Here is a 22,133-nt window from a genome sequence, read left to right on the forward strand (position 1 = left end):
GTTAGGTTAATAGAACCCATGTCATGGAAGGAGAGAACCAACTCCACAATGCTGTCCTCTAACTACACACTTCTTAGAGACAATAAATATGCTTACAGCTTAGTGGCAGAGTGCTTGCCTGCTATAAACAAAGCACTGGGCTTATCTAAGCATCACAGGAAGAGGGGTACGGGAAGAAACTCAAACAAAAGAGACTCAAAAAAAATGTAAACAATAAACTGACATTTTTAGAGGACATAAAAAAAATTTTTTTTCCAGCACCCACATGGTAGTTTACAACTGTCTAACACCATCTACCAGGTATACATGTGGTGGAGACACATGTGCACGGTCTTCCAGGAGCTGGTGAGGTAGACTGGCAGCTAGCAGGGCTGGCTGCATGATCATGAGGAAGAGTTTCAACTTCAGCACCAACCAGCACCTTCACTAACTCCAGCTCTTGGAGACTCAATACCCACTTCAGGCCTCTGAGTTCACCTGAGAGCATTCAAAGACACATACATAAACTTCTTTTACAAATTGTATCTTTTAGGGAGAAGAAATGTAACTTGGTGGTAAAGTGCTTGCTAGAATATTCAAGGCCCTAAGTTTGATAGTCAGCATCTTAAACCCCCAAAACCTGACCTTTTGTTCTTAGCTGAATGGACATACATGAAGAAATTGTAAACATACATAACTCAGGAAAAGTCAGTACACATATGAAAAATAAATTCTGGATTAACCTCATATTAAACATACTGGTACAAAAAAAATCACAGAACATAGATTTCTTTTTATATTAAGTGAGAACCAGGACTAGAACTGGACAAGATTTCTATCGGACCACAGTACAATTTCTTGGTGGCTTAGCTCTTCCCTAGCATGCTTGAGTGTTGAGTTCAATGCCCAGCTCTACAAACAAAATGCCTGAACGTACAGTATTTATATGTAACACTTAACACCTGGTCTAGGAAAACGAAAAAACATGCAGAAACGTTTTCTGCCTAGTTCACTATCTTGTCACCTATTATGTTACAACACTGAGGTGATAACTGTAGTCTCCCTCAGTAGAGAGAAAGAGCAGCAAGCCTGGGTCTAGTGGTACACACGGCTGAGCTACTTGGAAGGCTTGGGATAGAGCCCAAGTTAATTCCAAGACAGCCTAGATAACAGAGCCTGTTTCCTGTAAAACTGAGCCCGGTGCTATAGATTCAGATTAGCTGTAAAACACATTTTTTGGGGTTGAAAAGACGGCTCAGTGGTAAAGTGAATGGGCTACTCTTGTAGAGGACACATGTTCTATTCCCAGCCCTTACATAGTGGCTCAAAACCATCCTTAACTCCAGTTCCAGGGGCTTTGACACTTCTTTACACCAGGCACATATGTAGTACACCTAATACATGAAAGCAAAAACATACATGTATACATACATGAGAACAAAACACTCATACATGTATACTCAAAGTCTAGGGTTGATGCCCCCTCTCTTAACACATTTGTTCAAGGTTTCATGGCATGAACACAAGATATACGCTAAACTCTGAGGTTGGTGCTATACTATGAACAACTCTCTTTTACACTAATAGGAAGATACACATAAATATGATCAGCTTAGTATTACACCAGATTTATAGCAATTAACTGTACACAAAATCAATGGTATCTTGAGTACCAGAGTTAAATATAATCGACAAATGACAAATGCTTGTTGTGTGCCTCCTTGCAATGTGTGTACAGGCCAGAGGCCAGAGGATGTTGGAATCCTTAGGACTGGACCTACAGGCAGTTGTGACTTGCATGGTGTGGGTCCTGTACAAGAGCTGGAAGTGTTAACTGCTGAGCCTTCTCCATCCCCACTGCTCAATGTGGATATATTCAAGTTCTGTACCTTTGCAAGAAGTTCCCTGCTGAAACAGGAATTACCTGACTGAAACACGTGGAGTCTTTAACTACAGCTTAATCTCACACCTCGGCATATGTCCATAAGTAATTAAAGATCTACCACTAATCCACAGAAGAGCTCTTCCTATTCTTGTAAGCTTCATGTAACTGCACTCAGTATCAACCAGAACATATAAAAGGAAATTGATTAAATAAAAGAAAAACATCCAACCTGAAAAGCATAACCCAGTTTGGTGCAAAACGTGGTTTTTTTTTAGTGCTGGGGATTGAACTGAGGAGCCTTGAATATTCGGTCGGTCAAGTGCTGGACCACTAACCTCCAGGCTCCAGAATGAATTACTGAAGAAAATACAATTTTATGGTATTATTTCCTATGTTAAAAATTAGAAAGATTACACATGATCGATAAAGTATAATTACTAAGTATCAGAAAACTATTAACATATTGATGTTACATAAAACCACCTTAAACTGAACCAAACTAGTTACACGGCAAGATATTCCATAGTAGTGTGTCTTTCATGTACAGGAGACAATGCTAAGAGTAAAGACCAAGTATTGATCGGACCTTTTCAGCCAATACAGCGTTTATTAACACAATGTACCATTTGCTGTACCATATACAATTTGCCTAGAGTGTTGTAATTTTAATGTCCTGAAGTTAAGGCTACCTCTGGACCTAACACAGAGTAGCCTGCAAAAACTGGCTCAAGCTAACTCTTCTTTCTAGCTACTGTCTTTTGGGCTTTGAATCAGCGCTGATAGAAAGGGCAAATATGTTAGCTAGAGACTGACCAACCAGAGGGCTTTGTCACAGTAGCACTACCACTGAGTTTCCAATACTTGTAGCCCGAAACACAATTCCTGTACTTCCATAATATTGTACTAAGCTGTGTGCCAGCATATGCCTTGAAACATTACTAAAAATAAACCAATTTACATGGAGCCACTTCCATGCTGAGAAGTTACGGTTTCTGCAGCTTCCGGTCCTGGGAAGAATGAGGAAGGCTTGCAGACAGACCGGTGACAGCCACTGGAGGCAGCCACATCCCACCATCCTATTCACTTCAGCGCTCCACCATGCCGAGGCAGATCTAGCCAACACATTCAGAGATTTTGTCTGCTCAGTTTAAAGGCTGAATGTGACTCATGAATGTGACTTCAGCAGACCCATGGCTTTTAGTATGTAAGGTTGGCTGGAAGATGCGCTAGGAGGGTACCTATCTGGTGGTACGTCACGAGCACAGGGCTCGCACCACAGCCCTCCATTGCTATTTTCATAGCATTCCAGTGATGCAGGAAGACTAGAAGAGCTTGGCACACCTAGACTCTAAGTTTGGATCAAGCTCATGAAGTGTTTAGGACACATCTCAACACCATGAAGTGTTACCCCAAGAAACCATGAAGAATGGAAACTTGAGACACCCTGATGATAGCAGGAGTCATGCTTCAGAATGTTCAAACACAGTGCACAGAACTCGTAAGTCATCATTTACTTGACTAGACGGCTACAGTTCAGTTACTATTCTAAAAAATATACCTGGTTAGCTTCCAAAATTGCTTTTAAATAAAGTACTTGAATTGTGGCAATAAACAAAACACAAGATGCACTTAAACAATACTGCAGTTTATCAAAAAACACATAAGAAATTTCAACTCTTATTCTTTGAGTTACAAAAATCAAGGTTCGGCTAAGTTATAAACATGTTTTTCATGTAATTATTTGCATAACTCTAATAATGCTCAGTGGCTTAAGATCAGAACTGGTTCTTAAAAAAACACTAAAAACATAAAAATCCTTAGCCCCTGTATTTACCTGTAGAATATATTCATTTACGCTTACATTCCAGGATTTGCTATATCAGGTATAACTTTAAAGGTCACATCCAAAGGAGAAAGCAAACCACCTATAAACTGGCATTATTTATTTATTTTTTGGCTTGTGAAACTTCCTTAATTTGTTGATGTAGCAAACAAATTTCAACTCTGCTATGCAAATGACAGAAGAAATCTGCTCAGCAATTAACTTTAGAGTTCAATTTCATACAGGCAACATGCTATATGTGAAAAAAATTACTAACTGAACTACAGGTATTAAATACTGAAAAAAAATTAACAGTTTATTATAATTTATTTTATTTAACAATCTAGGAAGTTCGCGGCCATCAGCAGTTCCAGTGCAATTTCAGGTGCAATTGGGAATTCAGGAATTTCAGTGGAGCTGTTAGTATAGCGGACCTTGTAGGTAAAATACATGCACACTTTCGATAGCACATGTGAAGGGATCTCTCTAAAGTTGACCTCATTGGTTTCATTCTCCGCAAACTGACCTGCAAAACAGAAGAGTTATGTATGTTAGGGCTTTTCTTGTTCTAAGGGCTACATTAAGTCTAACTCCCTCAGAATGTGATTGTACTTGAAGGTGGGGTCTTTCATTTTAAATTATGTTAAAACAAAGTCTCTAGGACAGGAAGGAGCACAGCAAAACTGACATCCTCATCAGAAGAGACTAGACACAGCGGAGAGAATGTGAAAAGACAGACCAGTATTCAAAGAGCCAGGATGGAGAATAACCAACACTGCTAAGTCTCTAAAGATTGATTATGTCAGAAATGTAGGAAAAGTTCTCTACTCCAAAGCTATGCAGTACATACACGATGGATGGGACTTTGTGAGGCAGAAAACTAACGTTAAAAGACTGATTAGCAGTAAACAGGTTATCTAGCCAACCCTTTAAAACTGTCTAACACAGCAGCTGGGTGTAATGGCACGTGACTGTAACCTCAACAGTTAAGAGGCTAGGCAGGAAGACTGATCTGAGGTTGTCTCCGACTGTTCTGCTAAATCTAGGCTCAAAAAATAAAACCAAACAATTCACAGTACTAAACCAAACAATTCAAGTAATACAATTTCCTTGTAGACACCAAATTCTGAGCTAATGCTATGTGAAGCAGTTTCCAGTAGTGCCTCAAAATGTCTTGGCAATATACTTATTATTTATAATATTGGCCTTAACTCAAACAGAAACAATGTTTTCTTTTTCTTTTCTTTTTTTTTAAACATTTTACTTTTTTTTTTTTTAATTACATATAAGTACACTGTAGCTGTCTTCAGACACACTAGATGAGTGCTCAGATCTCTTTACAGATGGTTGTGAGCCACCATGTGGTTGCTGGGAATTGAACTCAGGACCTCTGGAAGAGTAGTCAGGTGCTCTTAACCACTGAGCCATCTCTCCAGCCCCCGAAACAATGTTTTCTTAAAGAGGGTTTCACTACTGTGTAGCTTTGCCTGCCCCAGGAACTCTGTAGACCAAGCTGGCTTCAAACTCAGAGACTGGCCTGTCTCCGCCTCCTGGTTATGGGAATTAAAGGTGTACATCATCATCCAGCAAAAGAATACAGCATTAAAAGTCCAATTGCCTTTAGTTGGAAGTGAGGCATGATGAGATTCTGAGGTTAAAAGGAAATTTTGCTTGGCAGCAGTTAAAACCTTTTCTTGAATATATGTAGGCAATACATCAACAACATTCATGATACTAGAGATGGGGCTTTTTCTAAAGCCAAAAATCATATATAAAATCAACTATTTTAAAAATTATAGTCTAAGCATTTAGTTTTCATAATTGTGCACCCCGCCCCCATCTAGCTCCAAGACATTTCATCATGCTAATGAGCCTAAGCACTTATTTATCTCCCTTTGTAGATGGTCTTACTGCATAGCTCTGGCTATTCTGAAACAAATCTGCCTGCCTCTGCCTCCTGCCTGCTGAGATTACAGGTATGTGCTACTTCAAAGATGGAGGAAGATCATGGGTGTGCACGTGCAAGGATCTTGAATACATGCAAGCAAATGCATGAGCTGGTGTTCAGTATCAGTAGTTATTATAAAAGATAGTAAGGGTTGGGGATTTAGCTCAGTGGGAGAGCGCTTGCCTAGCAAGCCCAAGGCCCTGGGTTCGGTCCCCAGCTCCGGGAAAAAAAAAAAAAAAAAAGAAAAGAAAGATAGTAATGCGCAGAGAGAGAGCCCAGCACTGGAGTATACTGTTGTTGCAGAGTCTGGGTTTGGTTCCCAGCACTCACTTGGCACAACCACCCATGACTCTGGTTCTAGGGGATTTTGGCTCCACAAGCTCTTACATACACGTGATACACATAAACTGATACAGATACATGCTACACAAACACACAAATAGAATAAACAAAAAGAAAAAGACAAATCCCAGTCAGGGTGTTTTATAAACTTTATGACTACTATGTTGTCAACACAACAAAAAAGAAAAAAGAAAATGATTCCACTTCTTCAGATATACTTCAGTGGCTCCTCCAAAACAATGATATCCAACCAGTTCCTCGGAGCAGCAGAACAGAACTGAGAGCTGGTGTTTTAAACAGGCACTTACACATACTTGTGTCTACATCAGCACTGTTCAATAGCAAAACGGTGGACCCAAAATGTTCATCATCTGTGATGAGCAGAGATGTTAGCCTATTCCTAAGAGAATGTCTAATACTGTACAGATTCCAGAATAGGGGACACAGAAAACAGTGGGCACAGATAAAGCTGAAGAGTAAGTAAGAGTTTCCTCTTTTCTGGAGAAATAAAAATTACTTAGAACTAGATACTAGGGATGGTTGTACCTGATATAAATCTAATTAACTGCTGCTGGATTTGTATGCTTTGAATTATTTTGGAATTTGGAAAATATTCACTTAAAGAATGCTGTAAGATCAGAACCAGAGTGGAGAGAGAGAGAGAGAGAGAGAGAGAGAGAGAGAGAGAGAGAGAGAGAGTGTGTGTGTGTGTGTGTGTGTGTGTGTGTGTGTTTGCCTTCTTCCTCTTTCTTCCCAAAGCCAAAATTACAAAGTGCCTGTTTTGTTTTTTTTAAAACGAGGATTCTGGAGAGCCTAACTCAGGTCCATATGCCTGTGGCTATCTTGTCTCCAGTCCCCCTTTTCTTTGGAGAAATGTCTCACTATGTTCCTAGCTAGAAGCAATCCTTCCAAAGCTCAGCCTCTCAAGCAGCTGAGACAAAAGGCCTGTACCACTGCAACTACTTTCTCTCTTATGCGCTATGCATAGCTAACTTAAATATATGTATTAAACGTTAAAAGGATGTATGAAGAAAAAGACATTTACCTACCTGGACCACTCAACATGGCCTTTATTGTTCCTGATGTTAATGCATGTTCTCTTTTTACAATAAATTCATGACCATCAGAAGATATTAATTTCACATACATGGCATCAGGGCCTTCACAGCCACCATAGGTTTTCTCCTCTCCATCTGAGATAAAGCAGTGAAATCAGTTTAATCACGGGTCTGTGCTTAGCAGCAGAGCATGTTCTTAGTACATGGGTTTGACTGCTCAGCATGAAAAAGGAAAAAAGTCGCATTAGAGGTGAGGACAGTGTATAAATGCTACACTACTGTTGCCGCTGTGCTGGCTTCAACTACAGTCTTCTGCTAGGGATAAAAAAAAAATTAATAATAACAAAATACTTTTATATATCAAGGGTTTTTCTCACATCTTTTGTAATTACTTTTGTTACCATTAATAAAAGCATTTAAAATCTTATTCTGAAATGATTGTTCTATTGTTTATCTACAAGCATCCACAATCAGAAATCCCTACACAAAAATTAGGATTAAAATCACCACTTCTCTCAAAAATGTTTCTTCTGCATCTAAACCCATGTAAAAAGACAAATTTCAGTCTTTAAACAAGTTAATACCTGACAGAAGACCTTTCTCACTCCTGAAGAAGTAGGAAACTATTAAGAGAACACTGAAGACACAAGTTAGTATAATGATTCATGCTTATACTTAGATTTAAAGAGTAAAGCTGTGGGCTGGAGACATGGCTCAGAACTCTGGCTACTTTTTCAGAGGTCCTGAGTTCAATTTCCAGCAACAGTGTGGTGGCTTACAGCCATCTGTAATGCGATCTGATGCCCTTTTCTGGCATGCAGGAGAGTACATGCAGATTGAACACTCCTTTCATAAGTAAACAAATCTTTAAAAAGTAAACCTGTGGGATGGAGGGATGGCTCAGTGGTTAAGAGCACTGGCTGCTGTTCCGAAGATCATGAGTTCAATTCCCAGCAACCACATGGTGGCTCACAACCATCTGTAATGAGATCTGATGCCCTCTTCTGGTGTGTCAAGGACAGTATGGTTATATACATAAAATAAATAAGTAAATCTTTAAAAAGAAAAAGTAAACCTGCTTAAGAAGAGTATCAAAACACCTGGGAAATATGAAAATGTGTTCATGGTATGCAAGTTGTATCTTACCAGTGAAAACAGAAAAACGATTTTGTGTATAATCATGTAAGTGAACAGATGTGCAGTGCTACACAGAGCATATGTGGAGAGAGGCCTGAGGGGAGCCATAGCTATTGGCTCTGCCTTTCATTTTGAGATAGTGAATTTATGCTGCCCATCACCACATATTCATGGAGCTAGGCTGAATGCTTCCAAAGACTCTTCTGTTTCAGCACTGGGATAACAATGTAGTACTGAAACTGGCTTTACAGAGGTTCTGGGGTTCTGGGGTCCTGGTGCTTCCAACCCATGTCCTTTACCCACTGAGCTATCTCTCTCCAGGTCCCTGAAAAGGCTTTGACTATGTAACTCCTGCAATTATTACAATAAAAGCATGGGGATTCATAAAGATGTAAGCAATTCCTAAACTATTCAAGCTTATAGATTTTTTTTTTTCCGGAGCTGAGGACCGAATCCAGGGCCTTGTGCTTGCTAGGCAAGAGCTCTACCACTGAGCTAAATCCCCAACCCCTAAGCTTATAGATTTTTAACAGTTTTTACTAGAAAAAGAGGAGGAACAAGAAGAAAAATCATCCAGTTGGTAACATATGCCTTTAGTCCCAGCACTTAGGAGGCAGAGGCTGGTAGATCTGAGTTTGAGGTCAGCCTGGTCTACAGAATGAGTTCCAAGACTACACTGGAAGAAAAAGAAATAGAAGCAAGGAGGAGGAAGAATAAAGAAGATAAAGGAGAGAAGAAAAAGGAAGGAGGAATAATAACAACTAACTCTCCTCTTCTTCCTCTCCTTCCCCCCCCTCCCCTCCCCAAATCAGCTTTTAAAAAGGACAATGTGGGAGGATTAACACTTTGCGGTCAGCCTGGGTTAGCTAGTTAAAACATCTCAATACTATCTGTTAAGAAGCTCATTTTGTTTCTTGCATTTTTGTATTTATGATACTCAATTATCAACCTGACTGACTTGAGGAATACCTAATGAACATACGTTGTATCTGTCAGAGTGCTTCCAGGAGCCACCTGTAGATCAGCTGGGCTCTGCTCTAATGAACAGCTTAAGTCATGCACACCAACAGACAATTCAAGGTGGCAGTATTGTGGAAAGATCTATCAGGCAAACGTAGAGCAGGAATGTACTTGGAGCTCTATCTTGTCCTTCCCCTTAGTAATGCTCTGCTTCCTGCAGACTAGCAGTTGAGCAACTCTGCTCAGCATGCACTCTCCTTGCTATGATGAATCAGATACCTGAAATTAGAGCCATACAACCCTTGCAAGTTTTTACAGTATTTATCTGGACATAGAAAAACCAACATACAACGATTCATATTTGTTATTAAAAGTCTCATTATTCTTGGCAGGGTGGTGGTGGTAGAAGACAGGATTTCTCTGTGTAGTCCTGGGTGTCCTAGAACTCACTCTGTAGAACAGGCTCATGAGTGTTGGGATCTAAGAAGTGCATCATCACCATCTAGTGTAAAAGTCTCATTCTTAAGGTGTTGACAAGACATTACTAATTTTAGTTGACACAATATTGTTACTATGTATTATCTTACAGAGATACAGAGTAACAAACTATTCAAGTAAACATTGATTTCACTTTAGCCATTTTCTTATGGTGACTTTGAAAGTCACCCCTTGATGTCTATATGGATGTGTTCAAGTGCTGGTATGTGCAATAAAGTCATGTGTGTAGGCCCATAGGTGCCTTTAGTTGACAGAAAAAACCAGCTCCCAGTAATTAAACACAAAATCACATCAGTACAACTTACCCATTATGTTCTTATAAAATTCTATTTGATCCCAGAGGAACTTACTAGTTTCCTGGAAAAAAAAAAAAAGCATACAAAGATTAATGTTGCATTCCCACACATTTCTATTCACTACGTTTCTGATGCTAATCATTTCAGGACTCTCCCTCCTTACAGAAGGTCATGATTCCAACAAGCTCCCAGAATTCCAGAAAGATTATTTAAAAGTAACGATTATAAACTGGTTGTCAAGGCAATACAGCTCAGGGGCAATGTGAAAGTGCAAAACTCGGTGTCAAATTTACCACTGGAATGGTATGGGATCCCATGGTATCAGCCTTAAAAAAATGTATATAAAAAAGCAGCTAATAAGTAACTAGGCAGAGTAGCAGGAGGATTGCTAGTTTATTAGACAGGCCAGTCCGTAGAAGGAAACTTTCAAAAACCAAACCAAACCAAACCCAAAGCTCATAAGGAGATTAGGTCTGTAGCTGAGCTCTTGCTTGCATCTGCTTACTTTGTACAAGGTCCAGCCTTGCATCCCAGAGTTAACATCAGTTCAGTTTGACTGACTGATGGTGCTAGTGCTGAGGCAGTTGTAAAGTGACAGGTCAAAAATACAACATGTGAAAAAGTTCTGCTCATCAAAAATGCACTCATAAACAACTAAAATCCCTAAACTCAAACCCAAGAACCAAAACCCACTGTTTCAAAATGTTCTAGATCACTGCCTTTCCTGCTGAGAATCTGAAGACTACTGTGGGCCCTGTTGTCAGAAAACTAGTGTTTTCCCCCCTGGTTTCCAAATAGGAGCTTATAAATTATTTTATTCATGTCATACCCTGATAGTTGTTCAAGCAGCTGACAGTGAGCCTCTAGCTACTTTTAGCTTGCTAGAGGACTGAAGATGGAGGGGAGGGCTTCTGCTCGGCATTGACAACAGAATGAACTTTAGATACAATCAGGTACAAGACTGACTTAAATTTTATTAATAATAATCATTTCAATGTTTAATAATGGACATTGAAGTCATGTTAGCTTCTGAAGATTAATAATTTCTTGTGCCTTCCTTCATGTCAATGAGCTGGGGATTAAAAAAAAAAAACTCCATCCTGCCTATATACCAAGTAAATATATCCATTAGCCAATGACATGAAGTATGTTCCATGCAAAGGTAAGGCTTGCTTGTTTATTACAAAATGTGCACATGTGTATTTTATTCTTCTATCCATTCTATACAAGGTACTAAAGTTCTGAACTTAACAATGAAGGGTTAAATATTAGAAACTTTGGGGTAGGCTCTGGAAAAATGATTAACAGGAGCATTTACTCTTCTTCCACAGAACCCAGGTTCATAGCACCCACATGAGGGCTCACACCTGTAATTCCAATTACATGGGTTCCAAACCCTCTTCTGACCCAAATAAAACATATGTACACATAATGTACATAAAACATATGAACACTTAAATTTTATGTGGAAAATGCTTCTAAAATTTTATAATTTTTACATATGCAGATGTTTTGTCTACATGTATGTCTGTGTACCATTCATGTGTCTAGTGTTTTTTTTTAGAGCCCAGAAGAGGGTATTAGATCCCCTGGAGCTGAAGTTACCGATGGTTGTAAGTTGCCATGTGGGTCCTGGAAATTTAATTCATCTAGTATTACCTGAGCCATATGAAGCTCCTATTTTGGGAAATCTTTAATTTATAAAATAAAATGATTCCTACAAAGGCATTTTTTCAGTAATTTCAATAATTTGTACCACTTCTAATATGAGATAAAGGAGAGAAAAGTGTTACCCTGGTTTGCCAAGCTCAATACCTTGTGGGCTTACTCACTGATGACTACTGCATTAGTTCCCTACCTTTCAGATAAACATCTTCTGTAAAAATAAGTCTCCCAAAAGAGTATAGTTCCTCTGGAGATCAGGAAGCCTGTGGCTTCTACTACTTAACTGCATTAGGGTTTAAAAATCTGCCTTTACTTTGTTTTCATTCCTGGTTTTTCATGGCAGGGTTTCTCTGTACAGCCCTGCCTCCTGCAACCTACAACCTGAGATGGTCTCAAACTCAGATTTGCCTGCATCTGCCTCCCTAACGTTGGGATTAAGGGCACCACCTCGGCCCAGCTTTTGGCTGTGTTTTTTTTAATATTCATCCTCCCTTCCTCCCTCCCTCCCTCCCTCCGTCCCTCTTTCTAACACAGGATTTCTCTGTGTAGCCCTGGCTGCCCTGGAACTAGCTCTGTAGACCAGGCTAGCCTTGAACATGCAGAGACTCAGCTACCTCTGCCTCTTGAGAATGGTTTATTTTATATGCAGTAAATGTTTTGCTTGCATGTATATCTGTATAGGGATGTCAGATCCCCTGAACTAAAATTAGACAGTTGTGAGTTGCCATGTAGATACTTGGAATTGAACCCCGGTCCTCTGGAATAGTGTAGAGTGCTCTTAAGCACTGAGCCATCATCTCTCCAGCCCCAAATGTACAATTTTTTTTTTTTTTAAAAAGGCAGGCTTTCTCCCTACAAGACCGAGTTGTCCTAAACTTGAACTTCTCAGTAGACCATGCTCTTGATTCCAAAAAGATTCAACTGTCCTTGCCTCCAGAGTGCTGGGATTAAAGGTATCACCACACCAAGCTTTTACCTGTCCTTATTTATCTTTTTTTAAACTAGCTCCGTGTGAATTAACTTTGTTTCTAGTTAAGTTGATGACATAAATCCTTGGATGGTTCTCTAAAAATTTAACTGTATTCTATGTTTCTTTGTAATAAAAGGCAGCTAAAATTCCACCCAAACTGTCATTTGTTTATACCCTCTTTTCATTTTAAAAATGAAAAAATCTGAAAGTCTTGCAGTAAAAGAACTTCAACTGTCAACTTTTCTATCTAGATAATCTCCATGGTAAAAACACCTAGGTTGTTCATAAACTAGCTGTAGCTAAGCAACCATGCAAAGACTCATCTCAGAAGGCCTTTGGGAAGCGATGACTCCTGTACACACTGTAGTCAATCAGGACCAGCATGTAAGCAATATGAAGTTTTAAAAGAGTAGGAGTCCTATCACCATCAACATTATTTAAAATATGACATACAGTTAAGTATGTAACTCAAATATCCAGAAACTCACATTTGAAGACAAATCTCAGTTTAAACAGACACAATTCCCATGTAACTGGACTTTCAGAGAGTGTCAGTCAATACTATGGCACTAATACAATTACATGACAATGCTCTACTTACAATCTTAATAGTTTTAGTGAATGAAAGCTGGATGTGGTTGTATACATACATCTGTAATCCCACTCAGCATGCTTAAGCAGAGAATTCTGAGTTTGAGGCCAAGCCAGTCTAAGTAGACCAAAATCAAACCAGAATCAACAAGAACACTGAACTGTCAATAAAACTAAATAAAATTCTTTGGATAAGTTACCCAAAAAGAAGCAGAAGCTTAGCTGTTCCAAGAAAGTAAATGGGTGACTACAAACCTTCAAACAGAAAATGTGTTATGTATATATAAAAAGACAATGTTTGATCTGGGTAATTTAGTGATGAAATTATTTTACCAAGTTTAAAGGAGAGAGAGATCCAAGAAGGAACGATCGATTTCACCAAGTCATCCTGGGAGGTCCTCAACAATATATAACAACTAAGTATGGTTGAAAACCAGTTAACAGAAATACACTCACAAACACAAACACTACTGTAAGGAGCACTATGTCATGTGCTGTCCTACATACAGGAGACAGAACACAACAAAGATTCTAACCTCAGGGGGAGAAAAACAGCAGGGACAAGCCCAGCTTCATGGAGCATGAATGAAATCCTAGCTCTTGAGATGGAAGCAGAATTACCAAGAGTTCAAAGGCTGCCGAGAGTACATTGTGGGTTATTAGGCTAACTACCACTCCCACCCAAAGGATACCATGCCAAACTGTGTATGATGGGAGACAGTCTATGGGGAAACGAAGCAGAGTAAGGGAGGCAGGGGTGAAGACTGGAAAGAGGCTGTATTTCACAGTCGTGAAGAGAATCTCACGAACACTGGACAGAAGCCTGAAGGGAGTGAGGCGGTGAGGCATGGATATATGACCCAAGAACCCTTTCAAGAGGAAGAACAACATGTCTAGGAGAGAAAAGGGAGGAAGAGGCCAGAGATCAGGCAACTGGGTCTTATCAAACACAATAGTGATTGACAAGGAACATAGTGGAGACAGGAGCAGTGACTGCTCTTCCCCAGAACCCTAACTGATTTCAAGTACCCACATAGCAGCTTAAAATTGTAAGTACACATAAAATAAATTAAAAAAAAAAAAAAAAGTAATTCTTGGAGAGCTGGAGAGGTGGCTCAGCACATACAACATTTACAGGACCTGAGTCTGCTTCTCAGTACCCATACCAGCTCACAATTGTGTGCAACTCCAATTCCAGAGGATGGGATGCCCTATGACCTCTGCAGGCACCTGTACTCACAGACTTACACACACCAACCTAAAGAATTTTGAAGAATGAGTGACACTAGTACACGGTGTATGAATATATAAAATGTTATGATCCCATATCTTAATTGGAAGTCAGTGGATGGTGAGAGGAATAAACAAGCCATCCTGGTCTAAATGGCAGGATAAGTCAGGAACAAAATAAACATCACTATACTGTCCTCCAATATCCTTGCTGTACTGTAGGGGGAAGCAACCTGTCTGTAAGGGTCAGACAGTAAATATATATATATATATGCTTATCCGTTTGTGAGGTCTGTTACAACTACAGTCATAAGCCAGTCACAGACAAGATAGAAACTAATGAATGTGGCTATGTTCCTGTAAAATATTATAGAAGCAGAATTTAGAAAGACCACATTACAAACCAGTAGTTATAGATTATTTTTATGTTTGTGTGTGCCTGCATGAGTTTATGTACCTCGAGATTGTACAGAAGACCAAGGTGGAGAGAAGAGGGTTCTGAGTCCCCTGAAACTGTAGTATGGGAAGCTGTGAGCAGCTATGTGAATGTTGGGAACCGAACCTTTAAAAGAGTAAGTGTTCTTCACTAGTGAACCATTTCTCTAGTCCTCTTCGGATTTTTTGTTTTGTTTTGTTTGTCAAAGCAGGGTTTCTTTATGTAGCCTTGGCTGTTCTGGAACTCGCTCTGTAGACCAGACTGGTCTTGACAAGAGATCTGTCTGCCTCCTAATTTGTGTTCAACTACTCAAAAATTGTACAATCTGGACTTGAAATTTAGCTCAGTGGTGTGTCCTTGCCTAGCATGTCCAAGGCCCTAGGTTACACTCTTGGCAGAAAGAAAAATAATAACCAATAATTTTCCGTTTAAGTGGGTTTTCTTTTTAAAAAAATTAAAAATGTATGTGTATAGTGTTTTGCCTGAATTGTGCATGTGTACCATGTGTGTTCAAGAACCTAAAGTGACTGGAGAGATGGCTCAGTGGTTAAGAGAACTGACTGCTCTTCCAGAGGTCCTGAGTTCAAATCCCAGCAACCACATGGTGGCTCACAACCACTTGTAATGGGATCAGATGCCCTCTTCTGGTGTGTCTGAAGACAGCTACAGTGTACTTATATATAATAAATAAATAAATAAATAAATAAATAAATAAATAAATCTTAAAGAGACATGGTCATATTTCCATTGGGCTGGAGAGATGGCTCAGGGGTTAAGAGCACTGACTGTTCTTCCAGAGGTCCTGAGTTCAAATCCCAGCAACCACATGGTGGCTCACGACCATCTGTAATGGGATCTGATGCCCTCTTCTGGTGTGTCTGAGGACAGGTACAGTGTACTCATATAAATAAAATAAACCTAAAAAGAACCTAAAGAAGCCAGAAGAGGGGGTCAGATCCCCTAAAATAGTTCCAAGCACCTACATGACAGTTCACAACTGTACTAACTTTCATTCCAGGGGATCTGACACTCTTCTAGCTTCTGTGGACACTAAGCAAATACATATCTGCAGGCAAAACACTCATATACATAAAAGTAAAACATTCAATAACTTAAAGGTCCCAGAGCCCTGCACGTTCCAAAGCCTGTCTATTTTGCCCCTATTCTATCCATCCTCAAGAGGCTCCTCCCCCTTGAGCTAGGCCTTGGCTATCCTCTCACTATGTAGATAAAACAGCCCTAAACTCAGAGATCTGATCTCTGTTGGGATGAAAAGTGTGTAAGGCTTTGAAGAGGCTCATGAACAATGCACACACAGTTCTGAAATCCTAAGACATGGAAAGCTGAGAGAGGAGAACCAGTTCAAAGGCCTATTTGGTCTACTAAGGTGAGACTCTGCCCCAAACATAAAAATCAAAGCAGTACATTACATTTCACCTGCTTTCTTTGATCAAACAATCTAACATCACCCATATATCCTCCAATTTAAATATCATCCAAAAGACACAATTCCCAGGTTTCCCTCTGTAGTTCTATTCCTCCTCTGAGTGCCAGTCAGAAACATCCCATTGTCTTCTTACACCAGGCTGGTGCATGCTCTCTGCAGATCTTGACTGTCTTACGGAGTTATCAAGCTAAGTCCCAGAGAACTGATAAACCTGTCAGAAACCAATGTTCCTTTTCAAGTCTTCTGATTTCAGTAAATGGCACTGTTTACAAGGTGATTAGCAAAAGATTGTTTTTTTTTTTTTTCCTGTTCTAGGAATGAAAGACAAAGAGCTATTTGGCTTCAAATTATATTTCAAATCAGATGACTTTCTACCCAGTTCAGTTCTACATCTTTAGATCAAGTATTTGAAATTAACTATTTTTAAGTGTACACCTTTAAACCCCAGCACTCAGGAGCAGAGGTAGTTGGATCTGAGTTCTGGGCCAGCTTGGTCTACAAATTGAGTGCCAGGCCAGCCAGGGCTATAACCTTATCTGGCATATGTTCCAAACATTTGTGTCCTTGGAATTTCTTGACCAGTTAAAGCTCACTCACACTTAAGTCCTTGGACTTGCAGCGACTGCAGCCAGAAGCTCTTCCTTTAACCCTCCCTAGGATGTTTCTAGGTCAAACATCTTTCCCTGACCCATTTCCTTATCTGTTACACCGATTCCTGACTTCGGTTGTATCCCCTTCCTCCATTTTCTTTATTGAGGAAGGGTCAAAAGGGCTTCACTATGTAGTCCAGGCTGACCTGGAACTCGTGACAATCCTTTGCCTGCCTGAGCCTTCTGAATACTCTGAATATAAGTTTACGGGCTTCTGACACCATACCTATCTCTACACACTTATGACCTAAAACTGTCTGTGTATATATCTTTATGTGTGTAAAATTTCCAGTAGTGGATGTCTTTGTCTTTACTTAATAAACTATCAAAGCATGTGGAGCCCATTAACATATTAAAGCATACATTCAAAGACTTTTCTGCTTACGTTGCAATCTGATAGATCACCCACAAAAACCCCAATCTTTCCTGAAGCATGAAGTTCCGAACCATTTCTTTAAGAACTTAATATAGAGAAGTAAGCTATCACTTCTGTACCACTGCCTGTTCACACAGCAGCTTTACCATCCAGTAATGAAGCAGATCCTCTCCATTTGAAATAAGAGATAATTTGGGAGTGGTGGTGCACACCTTTAATCTCACTGCTTGGAGGGCAGAGATAAGTGGCCATGCAAGTCCATATGGTTGAGTTTTAGGCTAGCAAGGGTTACATTCGTGTCTCAATAAAGAAATGGATATGTTTACTTTTTAAAATAGCATTATGAGGTAATAAACCAACATTTTGTGTGGTGCTGGAGAATCAGCCCAGGGCCTCTGCACATTAAGCAAACATCAAGTTACATTAAGTTACAGGCCCAGTCTGGCAGTTATTAGAGAAATATATGAAAGATGAGAAGACACTTATAAATTAAATAGGGAGACGAAGATATGGAGTAGTGGCACTCAAGAGTGCTGACTCAGTGTAGTTGAGGTCCAAGATTAATTCTAGCACGTTCAAAAGAGAAGAGGCATGGTGGTCCACACCTTTAAAACTAACACTTGAGAGACAGGCATGGTGGTCTACACCTTTAAAACCAACTATGAGACTTCCATGCCATCCAAGAGTACTCAAAAAAAAAATTGGTAAACAGAAATATGTAGAAATCCCAAGTTACTATAAATTAAATTACAAATATCTATAACATAAAACCACAGCAGTTTCCTCATCACTGAGAAGACTAAATCCACTTGTGAACTTCGCCGGCGCAATAACACATTATAATGTAAACGAGATCAGATATTACAACCTTAGACCACTTAGCAGAAAATAAAATTCAATTTGGGCACTAAAAAGCAAATCTGATAGTTTGAATCAAGTTGTAAAACTATTTCGATTGCTTTCTACACCAGAAAGTGCAGAGTAGGCATGCTTGCACTAAATGACACAACCTTCATGCTCACAAAACTAAGAAATTTCAGTTCCTTAAAAGGGAAACTAAGTGGGCATCGTACCTGGCACTAGATACCTCCTTTCATGCAAAAAGTAATGGGTAGAAATATGCATCATGAGCCAATGTACCCAGCCAGGCAGAGATTACCCAAGTTGTGCGGAACGTAAACTCTTTTCGCGGTCCTATAGCTTAAACGGGCGAGGGCTCTCTCCTGGGACTAGCGACTGATTTCAACAGTAAAACAAATATAAGCGCACATGAGGCAGGCAAAAAGGAAAAGCGACCGGGCTGCCATGCTCTTAACTCCACCCTCCCCGCGCTCTGCCTGGAGAAGGCCCAGCACGCCCGCACCTCCTGTCTTGCCTCCCCTTTCCAAACCCATGGAGCTGAGCTAGTTAAGGTCCCGCCAAACTCCTCTCCCCTCCCCCAAACCAGGAGCAAGGGAGGCCGGAGACGCTCAGAGCTTCCGTTCCTTCCCCGCCCAGACGCGAAGGGGTAAGCAGAGAAATAACTAAAGTGCCCAGTCCCAGCTGCACTAACTCTCCGAGCAAAATCAGAGCCCGGTTCCCACCACAGGTCGACACTCACTAGCCAGTCCCGCAGCCACCACAGCCGTAACCCCACGTACCGCCACAGCCCCTATTCAGGGCCGCCCCCCCACCCCCAGCTGCCTACCCCCGTGGGTTCCGGGGCACAGGAAGGAATTACTTCCGTCGCGTCACAGCCGCTTTCTGCAACGCGCGGGAGATTGGTACCTGGCGAGGCCGAGAAGCAGCAAGCTGGTAACTTGCGTCCGAAGGAAGTGCGTTGTGTTCAGTAAAACAGGCCAATTTAAGAGATATCGCTACGAAATCCCAACCAATGAGATGCTAGGACTTCTGGATTCCCAGCATGCAACGCCTTCCGGATTCAATTTCTGCGGAGAAAAGCTGAACCGGCGAGGCAGCAGTGCATTCTGGGATATGTAGTTCTTACAGGGTTACGGCTAGTGTTTGGTCCGATGCGACTAGCATCTTGGGACTTGTGGTTTTCCGTGTAGTGTTGAAATTTTTGGTGGTCTTAAAGCTAGTCTCCGTCTCTTTGCTTAAAGTAATACACATCACCGAGCATCTTAACAAACTCGCAAAGTGTTTGCCTCATTTCCTTTCTTCTCGGTATAGGTCAGCGTTTACTGAAAATGTGCCACGCCCACCCGTCCAGATCTCTCTGCCTATTACCATTACTTAAGTCCGGGCCCATTATTTCTGCTCCTTACCTCCCCAGTTCCACACCTCTTTCAAGCAAACCTTTTCATTGGCTTTCCGGTGGTTACCTAGGCACCTTTCCTAGAAAGCTGAAAGACAGCTCGGTTAAGTTTCCTCTCTGCTGTTTTCATGGAGTGGGCTAGAAAATATAGAGTCAAGTTACTTAATTACTCAACCAATCGCAGCTGTGTAATAGTATCCCACAAAAGGAAGTATGTATGTGCGATTGGGAATTTCTAGAACTAAAGATGACTTCTCAAAGGGAATTCTTGAATTTTTGAGGCAGAGTTTTTCAGTGTTCCTGTACCCTTTTGTGCCAGCCATCTTGATGATCCACACTGAGTATGTCCACAAGTGTGTCCTGTTTTTCTTTTAAAGGAAGGAAGGAAGGAAGGAGGGAGGGAGGGAGGGAGGAAAGGAAGGAATTAGATTATGTGTACAAATGTTTTGTTTGTGTACCAGGAGCATGCTCAATACTCATGATGGTCAGAAGAAGGCATTGTAAGGGTCTGAAAATCACTGAAAGACTCCAGACTCAGTACGCAAAGACAAAGAGTGCTTATTCTGCAGAAACAACTAGCATGGGGCAGGGCAGGGAGAAGGGGGGATTCAACCATTTTTTGAAATGTTGACCCAGACAAAGGCGCACAGGCCTTCTTATAGGGAACAGGGAACTCTCTAGAGGGATTAGGTAATCTAAAATTTTATTGATGGGTGCTGGGGGATCACAGGTGGTCAGTGGTCTGCTTTTGTACCTCATGAACATACTCATAGGATGAGATAAGGCTGCCCAGCACAGATGGCCCATTCTGAGACATTTACCCATTTTTTGTGGTTCTCCCCAGACTATTCTTTGGGAGGGGCCTTTATGATCTTGTTCTGGGTTTTATGGTCTGTCCTTGAAGCTATCATATTAGTTCTGGGACTGATGGTTTGTCCCTGGAGCTGGTGCCTTATGGCCTTTTTTTGAAATCAGCCTGGTCCTTAAATGGAGACAAAAGGGGTTTACATTGTTCTTTCAGCATCGTATCCCCTGAAATTGGAGTTATGAGTTACAGGTGATTATGAGCCACCACGTGAATGCTGAAAATTGAACCCAGGTCCTCTACAAGAACAAGTACTCTAAATTGCTAAGCCAAGTCTCCCATAAGGCTCCCCAAATAGCTGAATAGTCAGCATATATAGGCAGAAAATATGTGTGGCAAAGGTGACTACATTCATTGTGTCAATCTTTATGAAAACAAAGACTGTCCATCATTCCAATCTATCTTTCAGCAAATGCAGGACCATGGGTGCCTCAAATTGGTAGTCTTTCATTCATATGGAGAACTGTGTTGGTACTAATCTTAGACTTTCTATTGGCCCACCAGGAAAATTGCACTCTGGTCTAGGTGAAAATGGCTTCGAGGTCATTTAGAGTTCATTAAGGCTCGAAATGGCAAAGAGCCATGTGTAAATTGAAATAAGCATAACTAGAAGAGCACCCTCTGGAGCCAGTTGTGCTCTGGCAGCAAGCAGCTGTTGCAGTTTCTTCAAGGCCTCTATGGAGTGTTCACAGAAACCTGAGAGCATTTGGCTGTCTAGATTGGTAAGCCTTTGTCCAAAGCATCCAGGACTAGGGAATCGGCCAAGATTTATCAACTGAGCCCCAAACACTTTACTGTTAAGTCCTAAAATACTGCATGGAGACCACCACTCACATATGCAATTGGCAAGAGTGTTTTTTGTTTCTTGAAAGAAAGAAGCCTGGATGTAGGGATCGGTCACTTACAAAAAGATGGTGAAGACAGACAAAGTCACACAGGCCTTTTCTTATAGGGAACTAAGGGAACTTTAGCTAGTGTTAGATAATCTAAACCTTAATTGGTGGGAGCGGGGTGACATTACATGGGTTGTTTTCTGATTGGCTTGTGTTTGGTGGACTGTATTTCTGTGTCATGAATGAGATACCTAAACCATAGAAGGCTGCCTAGTGGGCTGGAGAGGTGGCTCAGTGGTTAAGAGCACTGACAGCTCTTCCAGAGGTCCTGAGTTCCATTCCCAGCAACCACATGGTGGCTCACAACCATCTGTAATGAGATCTGATGCCCTCTTCTGGTGTCTTTGAAGACAGCTACAATGTACTCAAATAAAATAAACAAATCTTAGAAGAAGAAGAAGAAGAAGAAGAAGAAGAAGAAGAAGAAGAAGAAGAAGAAGAAGAAGAAGAAGAAGAAGAAGAAGAAGGAGAAGAAGAAGAAGAAGAAGAAGAAGAAGGCGGCTACCCAGCGCAGATGCCCATCCTGAAGTAAGATATTTCCCCATCTTTGTGATTTTCCTCAGGTTCTCCTTTGGATAGGGGATTTTATGGCCTGTTCAGTTCAGTTTTCTATGATGAAAATCTAATGATACAAAAAACACTTGGGAAACGGCAAAGTGTTTTGAGCTTGTCAAAATGTAAACATGAGTCCTACTTATTTCTTTAATCTTGTCATAGTCATGTGTTTGGACAGGTTAAATTAAGTTTTATTTATGGCATAATTTCAAAATATCTCTCCTAAATGTCTTTTACAAACATCAGTGCATATGTGTAGGATATATAATATAA

The 22,133-nt window shown here is 40.5% G+C and overlaps 1 protein-coding gene across 1 annotated transcript; it reads right to left on the bottom strand.

Moving 5' to 3' along the window:
* Positions 1–2,444: 2,444 nt before the first annotated feature.
* Positions 2,445–18,983, bottom strand: Eloc (elongin C). Its single transcript, XM_032906182.1, has 4 exons — positions 18,891–18,983; positions 9,935–9,986; positions 7,026–7,169; positions 2,445–4,212 (listed from the first exon to the last, which is right to left on the bottom strand). The coding sequence occupies exons 2-4, from the start codon at positions 9,936–9,938 to the stop codon at positions 4,022–4,024; spliced, it is 339 nt and encodes a 112-aa protein (XP_032762073.1). The 5' UTR covers positions 9,939–9,986; positions 18,891–18,983; the 3' UTR covers positions 2,445–4,021.
* Between the last annotated feature and the right edge of the window lie 3,150 nt (positions 18,984–22,133).

This window comes from Rattus rattus, chromosome 1 (genome assembly GCF_011064425.1).
Source record: "Rattus rattus isolate New Zealand chromosome 1, Rrattus_CSIRO_v1, whole genome shotgun sequence".
Lineage (NCBI taxonomy): Eukaryota > Metazoa > Chordata > Mammalia > Rodentia > Muridae > Rattus > Rattus rattus.